This window comes from Narcine bancroftii, chromosome 8 (assembly GCF_036971445.1).
Source record: "Narcine bancroftii isolate sNarBan1 chromosome 8, sNarBan1.hap1, whole genome shotgun sequence".
Lineage (NCBI taxonomy): Eukaryota > Metazoa > Chordata > Chondrichthyes > Torpediniformes > Narcinidae > Narcine > Narcine bancroftii.
The window spans coordinates 155,099,435-155,125,074 of NC_091476.1; the positions used below are offsets into that span (position 1 = coordinate 155,099,435).

The 25,640-nt window shown below is 44.4% G+C and overlaps 1 protein-coding gene across 1 annotated transcript in view; it reads right to left on the minus strand.

Annotated features, from left to right (window-relative positions):
* Positions 1 to 3: 3 nt before the first annotated feature.
* Positions 4 to 25,640, minus strand: part of LOC138741419 (AT-rich interactive domain-containing protein 1A-like) — a 127,526-nt gene continuing 101,889 nt past the window's right edge. The window contains exons 11-20 of the mRNA XM_069895486.1: positions 25,396 to 25,605; positions 23,115 to 23,322; positions 21,145 to 21,277; positions 20,554 to 20,726; positions 12,084 to 12,213; positions 11,001 to 11,105; positions 10,376 to 10,469; positions 7,531 to 8,323; positions 6,148 to 6,278; positions 4 to 2,822 (exon numbers count right to left, since the gene is read on the minus strand). Coding sequence (XP_069751587.1) covers positions 1,128 to 2,822; positions 6,148 to 6,278; positions 7,531 to 8,323; positions 10,376 to 10,469; positions 11,001 to 11,105; positions 12,084 to 12,213; positions 20,554 to 20,726; positions 21,145 to 21,277; positions 23,115 to 23,322; positions 25,396 to 25,605 — 3,672 coding nt within the window. The 3' untranslated portion in view covers positions 4 to 1,127. The remainder of the gene's footprint in view (positions 2,823 to 6,147; positions 6,279 to 7,530; positions 8,324 to 10,375; positions 10,470 to 11,000; positions 11,106 to 12,083; positions 12,214 to 20,553; positions 20,727 to 21,144; positions 21,278 to 23,114; positions 23,323 to 25,395; positions 25,606 to 25,640) is intronic.

Here is a 25,640-nt window from a genome sequence, read left to right on the forward strand (position 1 = left end):
CTCTTACCAAGATTTAATGTACATTTATTCTTAACACGTGGAACATATAGTATAAAGATTTCATACTGAATAAATGATATTCATTAAGCCAAAGGAAAAAGGAGGAATTTACATCAAGTTTTAGCTACATTGTCTGAAATACAAATATGCAGATTTCATAGCACTGAAAAATCTCAAATTGTGTTTCTTCATTATTTTTTTTGTGAGCTTCAACTGAACCTAAACTTTTTCCACACCTTGATTATAAAGGAAAAACGTGATCTGTTGCTCTCCTTGAACTAGAGCACAACTTTATACATACAGAAACTTGTACATTACCCTCGCAGGATATGGCCGATGGAAATAAAAGCTATCACTTTTTGCTTGACCATGTCATGAAAATTGTAAACCTCATTCTACGAGAGAAGGAAAAAAAAACAACCGACTTTGAGGGTATGTGCATTGTACAACTTCTATATACAATCACAGCTCAGGGGCTGTGGCTGCAGTTTAAAATCAGTCAGGAAGTGAAAGAGGAAAAGTTCATACAATCAAGGGGAGGTGTTGTAGATACACACGATACTTTGAGAAGGGGAAAAGCCTTTTTTTCACGTTTACTGTAAACTAAAAAATGTTTTAAAACTACAGTTCGCTGCCAAACCAGCATTGTTCAATGTGAAATATTGTTTACAGCTGGTCAAAGATTACATATGTTTAGGGGCTAATGTGTAGGCTGTCTCCTGTATAACATACACAGCTTCTAATGTGCCACCTTCCAGTGGTTGAATTACAATCCAAGAGCACAGCACTGAACCAAAGATTTCCCAGTCACTTAGCTTCCAAAATTTACCATAAAAATTTTGAAGCAGGGTCCTCCAGGGAGGGATGCCCGAGCAGGAGGCACTCTCCCAAACTCGCTGTAAATGAGACAGCAACTTTGGTTAAAAAAATTTGACTTGTACACAGGCAGCAAACATTCATTTTCCCCCCCTCTGGTAATTGATCAAAATGACTACAATATCCTTCCATTATTAAGAATGGGTGGGGCAAGTTTTGGGAACAGAGGTGGTTTTTGCATAAATAAAGACAGAAACAGTCGATTCAAAGATCTCCACTCACGCACACACACAGTAAGGTCCCCACAGTTGTCATGACTGGCCGATCATGAAGAGTACATCACAAATTACATTTGTAACCAATGAGCTCAGAAGAGGCGATACAGAGATATCTAGCAGTCGTGCCTCATGCAATGTGAACTCAGAGTGGTTTTCTTCTACTTTTGCCATTGCTAACAGGGCCTTGGCTGCCCGCCGCATCATGTCCATACTGGTTGGCTCAATAGGTGCAGTTTGCAAGTGCATCAGGCTGGGCTGACTCTGCTGGAGTTGAGTGGCTGCAAGACTATCCTCCAAAAAGCCCAGCAGATTACTGATGCTTCCCTTACGAACAGCAATCGCTCTGGCAGCCAGGCTGTCTCCTTGTGCCAGATTTGCCAACAGTACCACACACATTTCACGGCACACCTGGCTTTTACGTTCCCCGATGAGCCGGACCAGTATCCCATAAAGTTTCTCCAAGCGACTAAAAGGAGGCGTGGCCAGGATCAGGTCCACATTATTGTCCTGGATACTAAGTTTACACAAGCTCTCCAGAACGAGTCTCTGGGGGGAGAGCATTGAATTGGGGCCTAGCGTTGGGAAGGGATCTTGGGCCTCCGCTGCAGGACACACAGCCCAGTGCAACAATCCATCCAGAAGCGGCAAGCAGATACTCTCTGGATACAGAGACAAGTCCAACTGCCCAGAAATATTGGCCATTGTGACAAGAGTGTTTTCCCTTAATACTTCTAAACAGTCCCACCACCACTCTTCACTATCGCACTTTACACCTTCATCCTCCTCATCCTCCTTCTCATACGTTAATGGGGCCTGCTTCCTTTCGGGGTGCTCATGATGCTGCAAGATGAGCTTGCCCAAGATGAGCAGCAAGCCAGGGTGCTTTGACATTTCTGCGTCATTCCCAGGCACAAATGACAAGCTGCGAATAATGTTTGAAATACAAATGCACCGCTTCGCTAAAGAGTCCTGCCAGTCAGCCATCATACACAGTGGCACCTCATCCCGGCTGCACGGCTCATCCTCAAGAATTTTGATATTTTTATGACTTTGTGCCTGATGAATAGCAAAAGGAAACTTGTTGTTATCGGTGTTCCCCTCTACTGACCCGTTTCCCGCTTCCTTGTTCAAGGATCCAGGCCTGGCCGACAGAACATCATCCATGGTTGCAGTTATGCTTTTCCCAGACTCCTCACTATTTACTGGTGTCTCAGTGTTTCCTTCTGTCCCTCTTCTGCTTTCAGCTGTGTACCTCTTTGTGGATCCCTTGTGGGTTATGGTTCGTTTTCGCAGGGGTACCTGTGTCTTACTTTCAAAGTGTGTTTGGATGTGTTCCGTAGTGTCACCACCCCCAATCTGCCAATGTAGCAAACCACTGTCAAACTCCTGTACCCTACCTAATTTATCAGAGTTATCGACCACAAACAGATCAGCCTTTTTAACCATTTTCACAGGAAGTCTGTCAAACTTGCTGATGTGCTTGGGGTTCTCTTCTGTACTCTCAAGGACTGTTGCATCCTCAGTTATGTTAGCTGCCATTTCCTCTTCACTGTATTCCCTGTCGCCCTCAGCCTCAAGCTTTGATGGTTCCTTTACTTTCCCGAACTGCTCTGGATCCAGGAGTGTCTTTTGGCCCGGATCTCCAATCTCGTACTCCTTCAGAATTCCAAATATCTCAATCAAGCATCTCCGGAAATATTCCACCAGAAGCTCCAAGAATCCGGGTAACTATAGGGGAAAATAAAACAGAGGTGAGATGATGAGCAAAAACCAACATGAAGCAATGATGGAGAGCAGGCTCCAGCAACCTCACAATGGTGCCTGTTCACTTTAGACCCGAGATGTGGGGGAACAAGCAGCTTGGGACCCCATGGTGAACAGCTTCCCTCAAGTTACACTTTACTCACCATCCAAACATGCCATGAGGCCACAACTTTAACTTCTAAAACTCCATACTCAAGAACCTATTGTCACCCGAGTCCTAATGGTGGTCAAGTGGATACTCCAAATGAATAAATAAAGCTCCAATCAAGAGTCACATTTTGCTTAAATAAAATGTTTGGTATTAGCAATAGAGAAAGCTTGGAAGTCCGGACTGTGCTAAGCCTCAGGGATTAAAGTTGAAAAAATCCTGCACTGGCATTTCTGGAGTTCTGCTGCATAAGTTACGATATTTACCATTTTTACTCATCAACTGCTTTAGTAAGTTTTACTGAATGCTTTTCAACTACTCCTTTCCAAATAGCACAGGCTTTCACTGGCATGCCAATTCACCAACAAAGCTGAATCTAAAGGTCATTATTCAGGTGAACTCTATTGTGTTCATAGAATCATATATCACAGCTATTGGAGCCCTTCTGGGTTCTTTTAAACATCTATCCAATTTATTTGCTTTTTCCCCCCCTCCCAAAGACCTTCAAATTTTGCACTATGAAGTATGTACATACAATCCCGTTTAAAAGGTTAGTATTGAATTATCAAGGCTATGCCTTCAAGATCATAACATGCTGTATAAATAGTTCAATTCCCGTTTGATTCTTTGGCCAATTATTTTTGATGCATCATTTTTGACAGCACACAAGAACCAATGGCATTTAGGACACCTTCCATTTTTAGCGTGAAATTTCACTAAAAATTTGTTTTAGTGTATTTACCTCTTTCAATTTGCTCAGGGTCTTGTCGCTTGCTCCCTCCTTCCCGCCAATCACTCCCTCTCTCACGTCACTCGCTGTCTCCCACAGTGCTTTGAGGGGAGTGTTGGGTCTCAATGATCAGACTGTTCGACAAGCCTGATCATTAAGGCCCAGCACTCCCCTCAAAGCACTGTGGGAGACAGTAAGCAACAGGAGGGTCAGGGCCCCCGAGTAATCAATCTGTTCATGGAGCTGTGCTCGTCAAACAAAGCTTGACAATCATTGAGGCCAGCACTCCCCTCAAAACACTGTGGGAGAGGGCGAGCAATGGGGGGGGGGGAGAGGGGGAGAGCGAGAGAGCGCAAGAGCGTTGGTGGGGGAGGGGGAAGAGAAGGGAGAAAGCGAGCATCTTACTCGGGGAAGTGAGTAGCGACAACTCTGGAAAGCACGGGTGAATAATTTGAGTGCTTTCCTCCTGTCACCATCTTGCAAAATGGTGGCACCAAAATGTCATCTTCAGATATAGGATCCAGGGTGGTTTTGAGACCATTTTTTGAGGGAAAAAATGGGTCCTATATAACATCAAATACTGAATGACAAACGTTTTGCCAATGGAAACAATCAATTTCAATTTACTAGGTCAAAATCCTTTAAGGCTTTGAGGAATCTCCCTTTAAACTTTTCTGATTTGAGAACAACTTTGCTTCCCTGCCTCTTTACAAACTGTCATCCTTCATCCTGATGCCATTTTAAAGGTGGATCCCATATTCCAGCTGAAGTTTAACTTGCAATCTTTGGAATGGTAAGCATGCCTCTAATTTTTCACTGTTTACGGTTATTGTATATAATGCAGGACCCCTTACATTTTTATTAACATTTCTTCTCAATTGGATCTGAAAGCTTACCCTACTTATATTTAAACCCACATAGCGTCACAAGCTCATCAACAGATTTCCTATTCAGTAAATTCTTTTCCTAGCTGCACATTTCTCTTCTGACTTGGGAGGGAAATAACTTGCAAATCGACTTACTGCATGGACTTGCCAAAGAAGACCAACTCCAAGTCACATAACCTTATTTTCTCATTAAGATTAGACATTAATGTGTCTCTTGGAATATAATGATTTCCCAATTTAGAGAGCAAATGGTAACAATGGGCACAGCTATCGTGCCTCATCAGTGAAGGTCATTCTGGTTTGCCCTGATGAGATCCTGGCCCATGCTTTAAATAGCAAACCTGTTGAAAGAAACTTTTTTTGCACTACTTGTTTTGTGAGCCCAATGAAAAGATGTTTGAGAAATCAAATGCAGTCATCAAAAATAAAACAAAGGTCTGCAGGAACTGTGGTTGAAGTAGAAATACAAAGCTGGAGAAACTCAGCTGGTTAAAGAGTGTGCTTTTGTAGCAAATTTAAAAATACATCACCAACGTTTAGGGGTTGAGCCCTTCATCAATTATGAAAAAGTGTCAGCAGGCACCCAAGCAAAATGGTAGGGGGGAGGAGCACAGTCCCAAACGCAGGGAGAGGGAAGAGCATAGTCCCAAAGGCTTTGGGACTGTGCTTCTCTCCCCTATTCTCTACCCTCCCCACCATTTTATTTGGGTGCTTCCTGACATTTTTTTTATACCTTTCCAAATATCCAAAAGATTTTTGGGGGAGACGGGAAGTCACATTTTGAAAAAAAGTTGAAAACAATTTACCCACCGTGCTCAAATGGGATCAGTTTTACAAAAGAGATATTTTGTCCACAGGTTACACATTTGAAGGGAAAGATAGCACTGATTATTTTTTTATATAAATTGTCTTTTTTTTTGCCATGAGTTACTGCAACTTTGTGATAAATTGCACAGTGCATTCTCAAAATTTGAATCGAATACTACGCTCTCTCCCTACACATCTACCTGAGCCGCGCTCTCTGTCAAATACTCTTCCAGCAGGGTCACTGAAATTCTGCTGGAGGACAATCCTTGTGTAATCTATCACTTGCAGGTGAGGTGAGACCTCGAGCTCCCTGGCAGGATTGGCGACGGTGGTGGAGGTGGGCGACTGCATGGGGAGGTGTCGGAGATTGGTGAAAGTCGATACAAGTATTCTCCTGATGCTATTGGGCTGCTTTAGAGAAAATTCCCGAATAGCCAAAAAATGATCTTAACTGGGATAGGCCTCGTCCCAAGCATTTCGGATAATCGGAAACGTAGTGTATAAAACATAATAAAGGGATAAAGGAATAGCTTGATAATTTGGGGGGGTCTGCTAGTGATATGCCTGGAATAAACGACATATCAATAGAGTTCATGGAAGGAATCTTTTCATCCATTGTGCCAAAATTAATTCCGCTGTAAATTTCAATCTCAAATTCATGATTCTGCTCCATGTCTTCAAGGTTTATTTTTAATCTCAAGAGTTTTGTTTACTTACCTGAGATAACGTGAAGGTGGCCACACTGCTATCATCGTACAATAAAATATTAATGGTGTCCAAGGCCCACGTACTTTCTGCCAGGAGGCCAGATTTAAGGGACATCATCACCCTCCAAGCCTCAGGGGTGCCTGGGAATGGAATATAAAGTATAATACTGAAACCACAATCTGGGAAATATCTACTATATTAACAGATGCCCAATTAGTGCATTATACAGCATTTGCAACATTTGTCCTCCATACCATGGTCAACAATCTTGCTGGAAAGGCCATTCTTTAACTCAATGTGCATATTTCAATCCCAAATTCTGCAAAATGATCAGACCCTATCCCTCTTCAGCATGGTTTACTCAGACCCCGTATTGGACTGTTCCCTCACCTGAATGAGGAAGTGGCTGCATTATCCTTCACAAAGGCACTTTAAAAAAAATCTTGCATTGTTCTCAAGCCCATAACTTCTACATCTTTTCTTTATACTGAAAAAGCACATCATTTTAACTATAAATTCTCAGAACCTCATTCCTCAAATTTTCCTTTCCTCCACTTGCCTCATGCTTGAAATCCAATTTCAGTATGACCAGATAATTTCTCAAATCACCCAATGACCACATCACCTGGCAGACTTAAAACCTCTTCATAAATGAAGTACCAACACTCTTATTTTGTCTGGTCAACTGATAGGATGCAGTTTTGGAGACAGCTTTCTTTTTCTGCAACACTTCTATGAGACCAGCTCCACAATTTAATTTTTCTTGAAATGTTGAACATTTAACTGTTACAAGGAAGAAAAACAAATTCTAAATTGAAATCATTTGCTAACTTCACATCTGGCCCTGTATAAAGTACAGATCAATTTTACTACAGATGCTCCGAATTAGATAACCTTAATCAGAAATCATTATCCAGAGGTTATTCCTCAATGCAAGTAGATCAAAGAAAGCGTCAGTCACTTATAGAAAAGGTAAGGTAATTGTGCCAATGACACAGCAACATTACTACGATGGAATAAAGCATAAAATCCAAGATCTGTTCACAGTTCCTCTCAAATTTAAGGCTTTAAATATGTAGAAAAAAAAACTTTCACTGGAAATTGGATATGCCACAAACACAAGCTGACCACACAACGGCATATTTAAAGATACAGCAAACCTGCAAAGTTGCACTATTAACACTGGAGCTCAGTGAAACTTTATCCAGAATGAACCCCAAAGCATAGACTGGATTGTGCCATTATTCTACATCTTTTTTTACTGAAGTTTTCTTCAAAAATTCCCCAGGTTACAGACCACAAGTTCCATTTTGTTTAGACTTTGAATGGAATTAAGAAAGTTGCCAACCCAATTGATCTGAGCAATAAATACAACCATTTAATATCACTTACCTATATCCTTAGTGGTGAGCCTTCGACGGGATTTCAGAACTGGTTGCGATGCTTCAACTGAACCGGGGGGGAAGGTGATATCTCGTCTTATCAGCGGCGGTTGCACAGAGGGTCCTGAAATATGGGATGCAGGCATGGGGGGTCCAACTTTTTGCATCTTCATTCCTGAATGGATAAATGGTGATTTGCTTGGTGAGGTGCGGTTTTCCAATGGTCTCTGCATGGGAGCTGGACTGGACACTTGGGAAATATGATTTGGCACTGATGGAGGAGTTTGGTAGGTAGACTGTGATGGTCTTGTAATTGGCGGAAGAGGTGCAGAGGGGGTGAAAGATTGCTGACGCTGGTTGACATGGGAAGGCCACTGCCCTTCGTGGTTCATTCTCTGATCAGGCCCAATCATCTCCTCAGAACGATTCATGCTGTGATATGCCTGAGCTTGCGGTGGAGTCCCTGGACCTTGTCGGTTGGGATAGTTGTAAGTCATATCATTTCGTCCTGGCCACACCGTTCCTTGTGGTCCTTCAGGTGGTGATTGCAACGGACCTCCCATCATCTGTGGGGGCACAGGCTGGGAGGTGGCTGTGCCAGGGGGACCTTGCATTCTTTCTCTACCATACTGAAATGGAAATTGATTCTGCACTGGCCGGCGATCGGTACCTGGATAGGCATTGCTATACTGGCTATACATATCTTGCTGTGTCTGCTGGGCTGTGTAGGACATTCCATATATTTCACCTTCATGCCTCTTGGCTGGTGGTCCATATGTTCCATCCATTTGTCGTTTGAAGTTCTTACAAAAATGACAAGAATGTTCAGATTTATTAAACTTCCAACAAGCAAAATGATTCTAACAGCCTAAAATCCAATACTTAAAATAAATAATAATCTATGCAATACAGAGATCTTTAATCTAGTAACATCTTGCTAGAAAATCACTTGTAACAATTTTCGTAATCAATGATTGTTGAAGAATTAGACCAGGGTTTTCAACCCTGAGCCCAGTAACAAAAGAAATGCCAGTTTACATTGATATGTTTAGCCATTTTGAGTACTTTTTTCTATTGACTGGTTAGTTCACTCCACTCAGCTAATAATAACCATTAAGCAGGTTGGAAGAATACGAAGAACTTGTGAACTGTACCCCAAGCGATAGTACCAAATAAAGATTCGACAACACCTATATTTGTTAAGCAGGTCAAGGTCCATCAACCCTAATTATTCATTTCCAATTTATATCCCTCACAGTCCATTGATTTGTCTTGTAATTTTTTCAACTAATCCACAGCATTGAGATATTTTGGGCAAGTCTCCTCCATTTCTATTACACTTAGTGTGTAAAAGAAACATTGATTTCACTTGAGAAAACTATCTTGTGTTCTATACTCCACCACCAACATGTACCAAATCAGATGCATTTATCATTTGAAATACATCAGATTATTTTTCAAATGCCTAAATTAAAAAAAATAAGCCACACCCCTGCATCTTGTCTTCTCATTTGAACTCTTGGAGCTTAGTAATGGCCTAAAAAGTACTTTGCAAACATCCATTGTTAATACATACTTCCTTAGGTGAAAGTTCCAAAATAGCATTCAATAATCTAAATTGGGACTAAATGATGCTCTGTTCATGTGAAGTAAAACTCCCTTCTTTTGCTATCCAACTCCTTTGATGTAAACATTTAATCACTATTACTCCTATCCGTACACCAGTTTTTAACAATTTTCAATATTTTTGCACTTAAACTTAACAATTCCTCCTTAACAATTCTTTTCTTTGGCTTGGCTTCGCGGACGAAATTTATGGAGGGGTAATGTCCACGTCAGCTGCAGGCTCGTTTGTGGCTGACAAGTCCGATGCGGGACAGGCAGACACGGTTGCAAGGGAAAATTGGTGGGTTGGGGTTGGGTGTTGGGTTTTTCCTCCTTTGTCTTTTGTCAGTGAGGTGGGCTCTGCGGTCTTCTTCCAAGGAGGTTGCTGCCCGCCGAACTGTGAGGCGCCAAGATGCACGGTTTGAGGCGTTATCAGCCCACTGGCGGTGGTCAATGTGGCAGGCACCAAGAGATTTCTTTAGGCAGTCCTTGTACCTCTTCTTTGGTGCACCTCTGTCTCGTGGCCAGTGGAGAGCTCACCATATAACATGATCTTGGGAAGGCGATGGTCCTCCATTCTGGAGACGTGACCTACCCAGCACAGTTGGATCTTCAGCAGCGTGGATTCGATGCTGTCGGCCTCTGCCATCTCGAGTACTTCGATGTTGGTGATGAAGTCGCTCCAATGAATGTTGAGAATGGAGGGGAGACAACACTGGTGGAAGCGTTCTAGGAGCCGTAGGTGATGACTTAATTAATTTCTTAGCAATAACATATTCCCACGTCTTTCTCAGGTACAAAGTAGATGATCCCCATTCATTTAATCATACTCCATTATGATTGCAGGACATACCAGAATCAGCACGTAAAGTGTTAAGATATACCCAATTCGAACACATCTCATTTCCAGGTCAAATTCAGCAATAATGGATGAACTAATAGCTTAGATTTTTTTTCTGAAAGTCTGATTACATCAGTGCAGATGGCTCTGTATAGATCAGGGGATATTTGGGGAGGATTAGTCTGACCATTGTAGATTAGGTTTCCTCTGCTCTTTGCTCATAGCCATAAACTACGCACAAACTGGTTTCTTATGCACTGGGGCACTGATGAATTGCATCATAAGTTGACCAACTAAACAGGAGCCATTGGGTAGAAGCTGACCAGACTTTCATATCCTACTGACTTTTTTTTTGGAAGAAAGTCAGAATTCCATTCCAGGTTTATCTGCCCAAATACATCATACTTACTTGCTGCTGAGGAAACATTCCAGGTTGCTGGTTAGGATAAGACTGTCCACCCGGGGCTCCCTGTCCAGAGTACTGGCTTCCATAAGGATCATGTCTGTTTTGGAGAGGGGGTGGGCGTTGGTTGTGGATAGGTAAGAATAAATCAAAATTAGTATCTTCAGATACTATAAACATCAAATAACTCCAAATAGAATTTTCTATTTGCAAGTGTTAACTCTTGGTTAAAAAGTGGTGAGCAGATTCATCTCATCTTAAGTGGCCTGCTGGGAAAGAACAGCAAGTTAGGAAAAGATTACCAACCATGGGCAATTCTGAATCTTTAATCACATGTGGAGATTGTATTTAGGTTGAGCTCCACACCGTCTTAAACACAATTCTATGGCTGACTGAAAAGGAAATAGGAATTAGTCCCCATCATCAATGGCTCACACTGGTTTGGCCAACACATCACCAAGGCTGTTAAGTAAGTAAAAGGAGTATTGAAGTAACAACTCATTAACTCTGTACTGATTGCAGGTTCTCCCTCTTTCTTAAATTATGCAAAATATTAGATTTATCAGATAATTGTTTAAAAATAAGACATTCTGAAGTTTCAGGAAAAAAAACTTAAATGTCTGACACTTACCGCTGCTGAGCTGGGTAACGATTTGGAGAGTACATGCTAGAATCTGCATTCACTGAAACCACACTAGATTGTACTGTTCCCTCTGGACCCATTCCATGTTCTGACCTGAATAAATAAAGTTGATGAAGGGAAGCACAAAATGAAACTTGAGGGGTGGCGTCTGAGGGGGCAGAGTAGAATCACTCCAGATACATGAAATTCCACCACCTGACTCTAAGGGTTAGAACCTAATGAACATTAAAACCAATGGCAGCTGCTACAGACAACTCACGATCCATCCAACTCATTATTTTGTCCTTTGCCTACTGTATATAAATGTAATTAACAGACAAAGGGGATATGGAAGAGAAGTTTGAAGACAGAAAAGGTGGCTGTGGTTTACAGAGAGGAAGAAAGCTATCTGTATATTCCTGCATCTTGAAGCTAAGTTAACTGGTAAGAAAAGTGGCAATAAGAATTTTGTCCAGTGCTAAGTAATAATATTTGGTTTAAAAAGAAATCTAGAGAATATAAAATAATGGGAAGAATACTGACTGGTGCAGAGAAACAAAGGGAGTTTAAAATGTTAGCCCACAGATCTTTAAAGGAAGCAGAAAGGTCAATAGGGTAGTTAAAAACATATTGATGCACTCCTTATTAGCCATGACAAAGAATGCCACAACTGCATAGACCACAGCTCTACTCCACACATTGTATTAAATGAAAAACACAAATGCACCAGGGAGGAGACAGAGCAAATTAATAAGGATGTTTCTAGTATGGAACATTATAGCAATAAGGAAGAGTGAATAAGCTGCAGTTGTTTTACTTGGAACTGCAGTAGCAGAATAGATACCTAAATGGGTGTATAAAATTATGTGCAGCCTAAATGGAGGAAACAGAACGACATATTAAAAACATATTGGATGCATTTCTTGATTAGCTTTAATTAGACAAAAGGTTATTTAAACTTTACTGATAAAAACAAAATGCAGCTTTATCATTTAGCAATAGTCAGGAGAAAATCTCCAGCAATTTTGTGTATTAACATATCCAAGCACAGTATATTAGCTTTCATTAATTCCAAGTTCTGTAAACATTTACCTCCTCTCAAATCCAGATCCATATGCATACTGCTGCCGCGGACCCATTCCTGTTGTAGGACGATTGTAAGGGTCTCCCATTCCAGCATTGGGAGAGGGCCCAGATGGCAAGAAAGGATCTGTTCCAGAAGCTACAGAAAGTACAAATTCAAGTTTATCATACAATTGTAAACTGCATTTTGTGTGGATGACGGTGTACACAGCAGATAATATTCACACAATACTTAAAGACTATTTTTTTAAATCCATAAATATTTCTGAATTATTTGCTCAGTTACAACCTGCGGGAAGAAATTACTTCCCAGCCTGGCAGTCCTGATTTAGATGCTTCTGTACCTCCTTGTTGATGGTAGTGCATCAGAGAAACTGTATGCTGAATGGAAAGGGCCCTCAATAATTTTTGAGTCATGTTTAAGCAACACTCCATTACAAAGGAGAGGGAATCAGCCTACTCTGCTGTTCAAAAAGGTCATGACTGATTTATCTTAACTCTACCTTTGTGGCGGTACGCCATTAGGCAAGCAAACCGCCCCTGCTTGTCACACACGCAGTGGGGCAGCCGGCCGCAATGGCGCCGTCAGGGGGGGGGGTTTCCTCCCGACCTCAGCATCGGGCTCAGAAGCCTGCGCTTGGGGACCCATGTGACACCCCGGTGATGTCGGGGGCCCCCAGCGCGGTTCTCAGCCAGGTCCGGGCTGGGAGTATAAGACCAGCCAGGCAGCCTGCAATAAATCAGTTTTTTGCTCACTGAACTCAACCCTTCTGGTTGTGCGATCCTTCAGTTAGCAGTGTAGCCGCCGCTACAATTGGTGACCCCGATAGGTTCAAACGTCCTTGAACCCAACATGAACGACCCTTCGATCAACGCTATAGCCATCAAGCTCCATGACTTCTGGGTTCAGGAGCCGGAGACCTGGTTCAGCCATGCAGAGGCTCAGTTTCACCTCCGCCAGATTTAATTGGATTCGACCAAGTTTAACTATGTGGTCGCCGCCCTAGACCAAGTGCTGCACCTCGTTCACCACCCACCCGCGGAAGTAAAGGACCAGCAAGCGGGTGCTCACTGGTTCCCTCAGACTCTCCAGGCGCCAGCATGCTGCTCGGAAGCTGCGCCTCAACGCATTGGGGGACAGAACTCAAATCACTCATGGGTGATCACACCAACTGCCCACTCTTTGAGGTCATCTTCCTCGACCATCTGCCTGAAAACATCCGGCCGTTACTGTCCCAGGAGAGCTTTGTCGACCCAAGGAAGGTCACTCAGAAGGCTCAGGAGCTATGGCTTGAACAATTCCTGGAGGGCTCAGCAGTACAGCAGGTTACGAGTCCCGGGCATGACTATGGCAAGCCTTCCTCTAGCGCTGCGGTGGAACACCTAGCCCCTGCAGGGGCCTCAAAGAGCATAGCCAGAAGTCATCCACTTCAGGCCTCTGCTTCTTCCACCAGCGCTGGGGAGCCAAGACTCGGAAGCAGGTCAGCCGCTGTTAATGGCTGCGGCAGCTGGCCAAGAACACAGCCTTCTTTCTCTACCTGCGGAATTCAGTCAGTGGCCAACGCTTTGTCATTGACAGAGGCCCAGATCAGCGTCATCCCGGCCACAGCCATCGAGTCCCGGAACCGGCCTCAAAGACCTCCCGTCTGTGCAGGCAATTCGACGGAGATCTGAACATATGGAGACAAGATCGTCCACTTCCAGATCAGCCAGCAAAAGTTCTCGTGGATGTTCACCATTTTGTCCCTTCCAACCGCCATCCTGGATGTCGACTTCCTCCTCGCCCACGGACTCCTGGTCAACATTCAAGGTAGGCGACTTAGATGCCTGTACCTTCCAATCCGTTCGCCTCCACACCTCCCGAACAGAGCGGCCACAGATGGCCACGGTCTGCACGCCCAAGGATGAGTTTCAGCGTATCCTGGACGAGTTCCTGTCCCTCCTCAAACCACAGTTCATCACCGCCTCACCACGCCACGGGGTGTTTCATTACATCCCCACCCAAGGCACGCTGGTCCACGCCAAGGCACACCGGCTCCTGCCGGATAAGCTCCAGAAAGCGAAGGAAGAGTTCTTGCATCTGCAGGAGCTGGGGATCATTCGATGCTCCGACAGTCCTTGGGCCTCACCACTCCACCTGGTCCCGAAAGCCTCCAGCGGCTGGCGCCCCTGCGGAGATTATCGACGGCTTAACGACGCAACAGTACCTGACCGTTACCCGATCCCTCACATCCAGGATATTACGGCCAACCTGCATGGTGCGAGGGTATTCTCCAAGATCGACCTGGTGCGCGGGTATCATCAAATCCCAGTGCACCCCGAGGACATTCCCAAAACGGCCATCATCACCCCCTTTGGCTTGTTTGAGTTCCTACGCATGCCATTTGGGTTCAAGAACGCCGCCCAGACCTTCCAGCGCCTTATGGATGCAGTAGGCAGGGATTTGAATTTCGTATTCATTTACCTAGACGACATCCTTGTCGCCAGCAGAGACCAGGCAGAGACAACACAAATCTCACCTGCGCACCCTCTTCCGACTGGACGACTTCGCCCTAACGATCAATCCGGCCAAGTACCAGTTCGGGAAAGAGTCCATGCAGTTCCTGGGCCATACCATCACGGCCGAAGGAGCCACACCTGCTGCTACGAACGTCACTGCAATCAGGGAGTTCCCACGCCTTGTCAACCTCAAGGGGCTACAGGAGTTCACGGGTATGGTCAATTTCTATAAACCGCTTCATTCCAGGCGCTGCGCGCATCATGCAGCCGCTCTTTGCCCTTGTTGCGGCCAAAGACAAGACACTCATCTGGACTAGAGGCCAACAGGGCATTCGAAGCCACGAAAGGTGCCCTCGCAAAGGCTACCCTGCTCGTCCACCCACAAACCGACCTGCATATGGCGTTCTCCGACGATGCCTCTGCTACAGTCGTCAGCGCCATCCTGGAGCAGCAGGTGAATGGACAATGGAAACCACTGGCATTCTTTAGCCGACTTCTTCACCCGCCAGAGCACAAGTATAGCGCTTTTGATCGTGAGTTGCTGGGCACGTACCTGGCAGTGCGTCATTTCCACTATTTCTTGGAGGGGAGGCCTTTCACCATTTTTATCGACCAGAAACCCTTCACTCAGGCGCTCGCAAGAGATCCCTGGTCGGCCCGCCAACAGCGTAACCTCTCCTTCATGTTGGAGTTCACCACTGACATTCGACATAAGGTGGGGGAAAACAACGTGGTGGCCAACGCACTCTCACGACTGGCCATTTATGTGATGACACCCCACCCAGCCTCAACTACGACCAGTTCGCTCGGGACCAGATGTCCAACGAGGAGACACGGACCTTCAAGACTGACATCACAGGCCTGCGGTTCCAGGACCTCCTGACTCCTCATGGTGAGGGCACTGTCCTGTGCGATGTCTCCATGGGCACCCTGCGACCAGTGGTTCCCCAACAGTAGCGCAGGCAAGTCTTCCACCATATCCATGACCTTTCCCACCCTTCCAACAGGTCCACAGTCCGTATGGTGGCAGAACGTTTTGTCTGGCACGGGCTTCGGAAGCAGATTGCAGACTGGGCCAGAACCTGCACCCATTGCCAGCTTTCCAAGGTACACAGGCACAACAGAGCACCCGTACAAGATTTTGAACACGTTCGGGAACAGTTCAGCCACATACATGTGGACATCGTCGGACTCTTACCCGTTTCCCAAGGAAACCGTTACCTTTTCACAGTGGTAGACCGCATCACTCGTTGGCCCGAGGTGATCCCAATGCCAGATGCCTCTATGGACTCCATCTCCCAAGCACTTCTGAATGGGTGGGTTGCCCGGTTCAGCGTTCCGAACCAGCTCACCAGTGATCGGGGCACCCAGTTCACCTCTGCGCTCTGGGCACAGCTCGCCAACAGGCTGGGGATCGAGCTACATCACACCACGGCCTATCACCCATAGGCCAATGGGCTAGTCGAGCGATTGCACCGCCACCTTAAGTCGGCACTTATGGCCCACCTCATCGGCCCCGACTGGGTGGATGAGCTGCCTTGGATGCTCCTAGGCATCTGCTCGACACCCAAAGAAGACCTACAGGCATCATCAGCCAAGCTAGCCCTACCCAGTGAGTTCGTCAGCACACCTCACAACCCCCAGCAGTCACCGCACAGTCTACTTCCCCGCCTCCGGGCCCAGTTGGACACCTTCACACCGCTGCCCAGACACGGCACATGGGCATCTTACATCCCCAGCGAGCTGTACTCCGCAGAGTACGTTTTTATCAGGCTGGGCCCGTCCACAGCACCTCTACAAAGACCATTCGAAGGGCCATACAAAGTCGTCCAGCGTTCAGGATCCACTTTCACACTGGACATCGGTGGCAAGAGGAAACTGTTTACAGTGGACAGGTTAAAGCCAGCCCACCTCAACCCCACTGAACCAGTAGTTGTGGCCCAACCCAAGAAGCGAAGCCGCCTGCAAAAAAGGACATTGGTGCCAGTTCTGTAGGGGGGGGGGGGGGGGGGTAGGCTGTGTGGCGGTACGCCATTAGGCAGGCGAACCGGGCCGCTCGTCACGCACACAGCAGGCCAAAATGGCGCCGTCGGGGGTTTCCTCCCGACCTCGGCACCGGGCTCAGAAGCCTGCGCTTGGGGACCCATGTGACACCCCGGTGATGTCAGGGGCCCCCAGCGGGGTTCTCAGCCAGGTCTGGGCTGGGAGTATAAGACCAGCCAGGCAGCCTGCAATAAATCAGTTTTTTGCTCACTGAACTCAACCCATCTGGTTGTGCGATCCTTCAGTTAGCAGTGTAGCTACACCTACCTGCATTATATGAATTTAAAGAAATCTGCACATGCTGGGGCTGAGTGCAATACAGAAATGTGCTGGGGAAACTCAGCAAATCGTCCAGCATACATAGGAATTGATGGGTAACCAACAATTCAGGCCTTGGTCCTTCAAAGTACAAGCAAAAACAAGGGCCTGAGCAAAAAGTTGGGGGGAGGAGCAGATGGCTAACAGGCAAGGAAGGGGTCAGGTAGATACAGGTGGGAATGCAGAAGAGAAGTGATGGGAGAAAGGTAAGTAATGGGGAAAGGGTTGGGAACTAGAGGAAAGGAGACAAAATGATAGGGAAAGAGGGACTCAGAGGAAGGGTTTAATAGACATTGGAGTCGTCGATGCTAATATTGTTTGGTTGAAGCGTGCAAAGACAGAATATAAAGTGTTGTTCCTCCAACATAGGTAGCCTCAGTATGGCAGTTCATGAGGCCATGGACAGGCATGACGGATGCGGGAATGGAGTGTGGAAATGGCTGGCCGCTGGGAAATCCTTGCGATGGCAGCAGACCGAGCAACATTGCACAACGAAATGTTCTACCAGCCGGAGTCCAGTCCCGTCGATGTAAAGGAGACCATATTGGGAGCACCAAATGCAGCACATGACAACCAAAATGTTGTTTCCCTGAGAAGGACTACTTGAGGCCCTGAATAGTGGTGAGGGAGGGGATGTGGATGCAAGTATAGCATTTCTTGCAGCCACAGGGGTAGGTACCGAGAGGGCATTTAGTGGGTAGGGATGGCTGGATGGAGGAATTCTAGAGGGGAAGACATGTCTGGTGGTGGGATCACAATATAGGTGACACAAATTGCAAGATAATATGTTGGATGTGGAGGCTTGAGGGGTGGTCAAGGGGAATCCTGACCTTGTTGCATCTTAGGACAAAGGAGGCCAGGGCAGATGTGAGGGAAATAGAAGCAACGTGTGGCTTCCCCTTTACAACAATCATCTCACCCTTTACCCACATCTCTTCAAATCTGACGCCAACATTTGAAAGAGAAAGCAGATACCCTGACCTGACTCATAGGCATCAATTGTTAGGAAATTGCTAGAAAATGCTCGAGAAGTGAACATCGGCTTATGAAAGGGAAATCACATCTATTGGGAGTTCTTTGAGGCTATGTCTTGGAGAGTAGATATAGATTTGATGTATTTGAATTTATAAATTACTATCAAGATGATATACAGGAGGATGTGAACCTAATGTACATTGACCATTAGTTAATAAATGGAAAATGACATGAAAGAACCCTTCTTGAGTAGAAACTACAGGACCAGTGCTTGGCTCCTACTATACCCAATCTACATCAAAACCTTAGATGAGGAGACAAATTCCAACGTTTCCTCATCAAGTGAAAATGTAGGACAGTCATTCACAGACAGGCCCTTACCCCAAACTCATCCATGCCATGCTGGCATTAATTGTCTACATTTGGTCCATATTCTATCTCTTCCCTATCCATATTTATCCATGCCTTTTGAGGATTGTAGTTGCACTCATTTCTCTGGCTTCCTCTGATAGCTCATACCAAATACTTATCTTCTGGGTGAAAAAAAAATTGCCCCCATCACCTTAAACCCATGCCCTCTAGTTCAAGCATCATCAACCCTGTGAAACTGATTGTGAACAATCACTTTATTTATGCCCCTCATGACTTTATAAGCCTCTATAAAGTCAGCCTTTCGCCTCCTTCATTCTTTGGAATAAAAGCTCGCTGACCCAGCCTCTCCCTTCAGTCTCAGCAACATCCTAGTGAATTTCCTCTGCATCTGGTCCAACATCCTATAGCTAGGGAACCAGACTGTGTGAACTCCATAATGCCTTGTACAGCTGTATCACAAGATCCCAAGTTTTGGACTCAACATGATAAATGCACCCTGTCCACCCAAATCACCACTTTAAGGGAACAGTACACTTGTACCCCTAAGTCAATGTGCTACAATACTCTCCAGGGCCCTGCCACTTACTGAGCTAATCCTACTCTGGATTGATTAACGAAAGTTGACTAACCTCATACTTAGCAGTGCTAAATTCCATTTGCCACTCTTTCCCCTACTTTCCCAACCGAACTAAATCCTGTTGTAAATTTATATATCCTTTCCTCACTGTCCACTATACCACCAATTTTGATGCCATCTGCTAATTTACTAATCTCTTGTCCTTTGTATTCTAGTTCCATCAATACCCAAGCAAATTGCACATCTTGAGTTTTAAGATATGAACTTGAAGATTACACAGATGAAAACATCTGTGATTTGTCATGCATTACAAGATAAATAGAGGGTTGGTGCGAGAACGCAGCTTTGCTTCACGCCATTGTTAATGGAGAAGGGTTCAGAAAGCTCATTGCTGTATCTGACTCGACCTTGTTGGTTTTCGTGCAGTTGGATAATTCAATCTTCTTCAGCATGATGCTGAACCAAGCCATGAAAGACCTCAACAATGAAGACGCTGTTTACATCCGGTACCGCACGGATGGCAGTCTCTTCAATCTGAGGCGCCTGCAAGCTCACACCAAGACACAAGAGCAACTTGCCCGTGAACTACTCTTTGCAGACGATGCCACTTTAGTTGCCCATTCAGAGTCAGCTCTTCAGCGCTTGACGTCCTGCTTTGCGGAAACTGCCAAAATGTTTGGCCTGGAAGTCAGCCTGAAGAAAACTGAGGTCCTCCATCAGCCAGCTCCCCACCATGACTACCAGCCCCCCCACATCTCCATCAGGCACACAAAACTCAAAACGGTCAACCAGTTTACCTATCTCGGCTGCACCATTTCATGAGATGCAAGGATCGACAACGAGATAGACAACAGACTCGCCAAGGCAAATAGCGCCTTTGGAAGACTACACAAAAGAGTCTGGAAAAACAACCAACTGAAAAACCTCACAAAGATAAGCGTATACAGAGCCGTTGTCATACCCACACTCCTGTTCGGCTCCGAATCATGGGTCCTCTACCGGCATCACTTACGGCTCCTAGAACGCTTCCACCAGCGTTGTCTCCGCTCCATCCTCAACATTCATTGGAGCGACTTCATCCCTAACATCGAAGTACACGAGATGGCAGAGGCCGACAGCATCAAATCCACGCTGCTGAAGATCCAACTGCGCTGGGTAGGTCACGTCTCCAGAATGGAGGACCATCGCCTTCCCAAGATCGTGTTATATGGCGAGCTCTCCACTGGCCACCGTGACGGAGGTGCACCAAAGAAGAGGTACAAGGACTGCCTAAAGAAATCTCTTGGTGCCTGCCACATTGACCACCGCCAGTGGGCTGATATCGCCTCAAACCATGGATCTTGGCGCCTCACATTTCGGCGGGCAGCAACCTCCTTTGAAGAAGACCGCAGAGCCCACCTCACTGACAAAAGACAAAGGAGGAAAAACCCAACACCCAACCCCAACCCACCAATATTCCCCTGCAACCGTGTCTGCCTGTCCCGCATTGGACTTGTCAGCCACAAACGAGGCTGCAGCTGACGTGGACATTTACCCCCTCCATAAATCTTCGTCCGCGAAGCCAAGCCAAAAGAAGACAAGATAAATACCTCAGTAAAATAATGGGATTTTAAAAATTCAGCCTGCAGGTCACCATTCACTGGTCATTAAATAAAACATTTCCAATTTGGCGAATAATCTTAAAACTACTCTTACCTTTCCTCATCCCACCAAATGAATCCTTGTTCGGTTCATATGGCATACGGGCCATTAAGTCCGTAGTATTCATGCTGGGTGGGTAGGCTGGGTTTTGAGAAACAGTGGTCCTCTTTTGGAAAGCTGGATCACTGGTGTCTGCAAACGGATCCTGGACACTCACAGAGTTGTTTCTGAATTTTAAAAACAAATTTATTAAACATGGATCTTAATAAGCTGGGGTCAATCTTAGCAGCAACAAACAAATGGCTTTAGTTAGTAATGGAGTGTAGCGAGGGTTAATGAGAAAAGCAGCCAGTTTAACTCGATGGTCATATCCTCCATTTCAGGGGCTGTCAATCACCCAAATCTGCTATCAGTGTACCACTGCATCATAAAAGCAGATTGTGAGGTTCATCTCTCTAGTCATGGTATCGTCTTTTCTGTCCTTTCCTCAGAGTTGGTGGCTCCAATCTGGCACCTGCCCTCACCCTACTAGCCATTGCTTTGGGAATGAATGAAGCAAGAAGTGAAATAAACATTTCATCACTAATCACCACAATTCCAGGAAATGTGAAAACACAGAACTTTTTCCAAGACACCCTTGTTTACCTGGATCCTGGCATTGGCTGCATATGGCTATGGGGTGTTGAGACAGGCGTTGGTGGCTTTAAATCTCCTCCTTCTGCCATTGAACTGCTGGTGGACTGAGGAGTCTGAGGGCCCTGCAAGGAACCTGAACCAGCTGCAACAAAAAAAAAATTATATTATGGATAACAGGGAAACAATGGCCCAGGAACTAGGTAAAACCATGACAAAACTAAGCAAGTTGGCAAAAGGAAGAGGCTGAGAGAGCACGCGCAGAGAAACATGACCAGGGAAAGAGAGTAATTACTCTCAAAAAATAGTATCTTGGTATATTTGCATATTATGTTCTGCTCCTATTCATTAATGCTATAACAACAGTGTTAATCATTTTGCATTCTTCAGTACAAGGAATCTCTTCAGTACAAGAGATTACGTCATGTCATGGATGGTGCTGTTCAGGCACGACTGATGCACAATACTGCATTCATCATTATATAATTTCAGGTGCTACACCAGCCTTGATGACTTATGTTGCTATTCATTAAATGTGAACAAAGAAGGTCAACAGAAGGTTAGCCTTATTTACACCCAACCAGATTTCACCTTTTCACCCTGCTCAGTCAGGGGATTCCCCTCCCACTTGGTGACTTGTCACTGACTTAAAAATGCAGTTGGGCTCCCCTTACTGAGCAATATGGGAATTAGGTTACATTACAAGTCAGTCGACTGAACTCTGCTTCATTCAGCTTCTAAACACGCTTCCCATTCATCAACTCCAGGGCATCTCCAGGGAATTTGAGGATGGCCACATGCAAAGCAGTCAGCTGGAATGTCATACGAGCTGGTGGGCAGGACTATCATTCTTGGAATTCCTTCCTTTTCCCATACAACCCTTTGTGCAGTCCATGGAAGATCAGACTCATAAATCACTGGCTTGTTCAATCAAGCCAGAATGGACAATGAAATTAACTGTTCAAGCAAATGCCAAAATTACGATAAGAAACAACTCTCCCACAACCTAATGAAATTTATTTAAACTGGCAGATAGAGGCAGCTTGCATAGAACAATAAAATCACCAGGAATACCAGCCTTCCAGAACATGACATCAACTGAACTACATAGCAGTTCCTCAGACCCGGGATTTCTCATTCAGGCAGTGTTTATACGAATTTTTTCTCTCTCCTGTTATGCATTTCTAGCATTTTTTTTTCATATATGGGAACACTGCATATTTTCCCTTCCAATCAAAGGGACAGTGGATAATATAATCAGTGCACATCAGTTATAAAATGACTTACGAGCATTACAGTGGAAGGTAGTCTGCAGAGGAAGGACTAAGAATGGCCATGGATATGGAAATGGAACAACTTACACAAAATACATCAGGAAAACTAGTGCAAAAATCAAATACGTGGTCCAAAGGGATAAACAAATTCAAATGCCATACCAAGACCACTGTCCCTCCAAAAAATCATATTTTGTTTCAAAATTTTCCTGATAAAGTGCAACGTCACAATGCAAACTTACTTCTGTAAACTTCTCCTTGGATATAAATGCTTTCTACTTGAGCAGTTTCACGTCTGACATACTGAAATCAACTACCAAGTAACTAAATGACAAGAAAATGCTTCACAATGTCATTATTAATCTTTATCCATCTATCATATTCTTATAATCTTACAATAAATAGCTAGTAATTTTAGTTTAGACATACAACACAGTAGCAGGTCCTTCCAGTCCATGCTGCTCAAATACACCAATTAACCTATGACTCTGGCACGTTTTGAAGGGTGGGAGGAAACCGGAGCACTTGAAGGAAATCCATGCAGACATGTGAGAACGTACAAACTTCTTAGAACCAGTGCTGGATTTGAACCCATTGTGCTAACTTCTACACTAACCCTGCGCCCTTACACTAACCATATTTCCTGAATTACCAGAAAAATCCCTAAATAGAAGCAGGGCCTTGAACCCTAAGTACCACTGCACTCACCAGGAGAAGGGGGCTGTATCTTTGGTTGCTGCTTTTTGGAATCAGTGGCTGCAAAGATGTCTGGTGGAGGATCTTCTCCTCGTTCAATCTTGCACTCGAAGGCAAACAGACACTGGATATATTGTTTCTTCAGAGAGCTGGCTGCACTGCTTGAAGTGCCCACATTCAGATTAGTGGCCAATTCACGCCACTTTTTGTTTTTGTTCACCTGCACAAACAAACTGCTGTTTAATATTGCGAGGCTTTGCAGCCAACATCAGGTATCAAGTAATGTGATGCAGAATACACAACCCTTTGCTCAGCAAATTCTGTTTGCTGGGATTCTGAAAATGTATCTTAACTTCCTACTTATTCTACCCTATTAATGAAATTCCATTTGTTCCACCTATCCCATTGCCCCACCTTCCCAATTCCGATGAAGGGTCCCAGACCTGAAACTTTCACTTTTCTTTTCTCCACAGATGCTATCTGGCCCACTGATCTTTTTCAGCAGTTTGGGTTTTTTTTCAGTATAGGGAATTTTTGTGGGCGTTTTCATTTGATTTTTATTTTAATTTACATTTGGTTGAACACAGAAGCAGAAAAATATTTACCAATTAAGGTATTTAATTACAACAACAAAACCACAGTAAACCATTCTGAAGAAAGGCTCAGGACCAAAATGTCGGCAATAGAACTTTATCTCCCATGGTCAAGTTGCTCCAGCATTTTTGTGAGTTTTTTAAACCATGGTAATGCACAGAATACCTGCACACATTTAAACTGATGCTGGCACACTACTGCATCATCAGTTGTGCTTTTGGATGAGATGCTAACCAAAGACTTTCCTTTCCAGTGAATGCAATCTCATCTGCAAAACATCAGCCTTCTCCTGAGCATGCAACTTTTATTCATCAACTAATGTTACTAAAAAGAGATTTTCAAGTCAGAATCACATTACTATTTCTGGAAACACCTTGTACAGTATTCTTCTAACAGCATTTCCTGTTTTGTTACATGTTTGAAACAGAAGGTAATTAAAGATGTTCAAAGTTCAAATTTATTGTCAGAGTACATAAATGACATCACATACAACCCTGAGATTCTCATTCCAGGCAAAATTTCTACTCATCCTTAGTGTAAACTGTACTCAAGAAAAAGATAATATGTACATAAAAGGGAAATATAAACAAATAAAGAAATGTAAACAAAATGACCGCACAAATACAGAAAGAGAAAATTCAGTAATAGATTACATGCAAAGCAAGAATCCTTAAAGGAGTCTCTGATTGAGTCTGTTGTTGAGGAGTCTGATGGTGGAGGGGTAGCAATTGTTCCTGAAACTGGTGGCACAGGTCTTGAGGCACCGAAGCCTCTTTCCTGATGGCAGCAGCAAGAACAGAGCACGTTCTGGGTGGTGTGGATCCTTGATGTTGCTTCTGCTCTCTGACGGCAGAGTTCTATGTCGATTTTCTCAATGGTGGGAAGAGTTTTGCCTGTGATGGACTGGGTTGTGTCAACTACCTTTTACAGGGCTTTTGGATCAGAAATATTGGTGTCCCCTTACCAGGCCGTGATGAAGCTGGTCAGCACGCTTTCCACTACATGTCTGCAAAAGTTTGCTAAAGTTTCCGACGTCATACCGAACCTCCACAAACTCCTGAGGAATTAGAGGTGCTAACGTGCTTTTTTCACAATGAAATGAGTATGTTGGGTCCAGGAAAGGTCTCACAAGATAGTGACTCCCAAAAATTTAAATTTGCTCACCCTCACCATCTTCGATACCCCAATAATTTTACTGGATCTTTCATCTCTGGTTTTCCCTACCAAAAGTCTATAATCAGCTCTTGGTCCTGGTGACACTGAGTGAGAGGTTATTGTTAGTACACCATTTAGCCAAGTTTTCCAATCTCTCTCCTGTGCGCTGACTCATTGCCCCTTTTTCTACAACCCACTACTGTGGTATTGTCAGCAAATTTGCTACACAAATACAATATTTTCCTTTTTAATTAAATATTAATTAAAACAATTAACATTTGAATTAAATATTATACAACGGTTATGTTCCAACAAGTATCCCTGTCGAGTGCCATATCAATCTTGAGGCTTGACAAGGGAAGTATTGCTTGTACCATTACTTCCAACAATACTAGAGTAAGACAATCCTAGAGTTTTACATCAGCAAACCCATCAATTCCTGTGGGAACCTTTGCTATGCATGAATGCAACTTTAAATTTATCAGTGAAATTTATTCAGCGACAATGTTCCCAGCTGAAGTTAAAAGTTGTGCTTCACACTTACCTGTGTTAGTCCCCCAATATCTTTGACTGACATGTAAAGTCGAAAAAGGTCCAGTGGTTTCCTGCCAACTGCAGGGAGATTCGTCATCATTGTGCCTTTCTCTTCCATAAATGCAAAGTACCTATCAATCCACATCTTTCGCTCTGGCTCACCACCCAACTCGTACAGTTTTGCAATTTTCTCATTAGTGGTTGTGGAAGAGCTAGTCTTCTGCAGAGAGACAGATTCCTCAGTGACTAAACAAA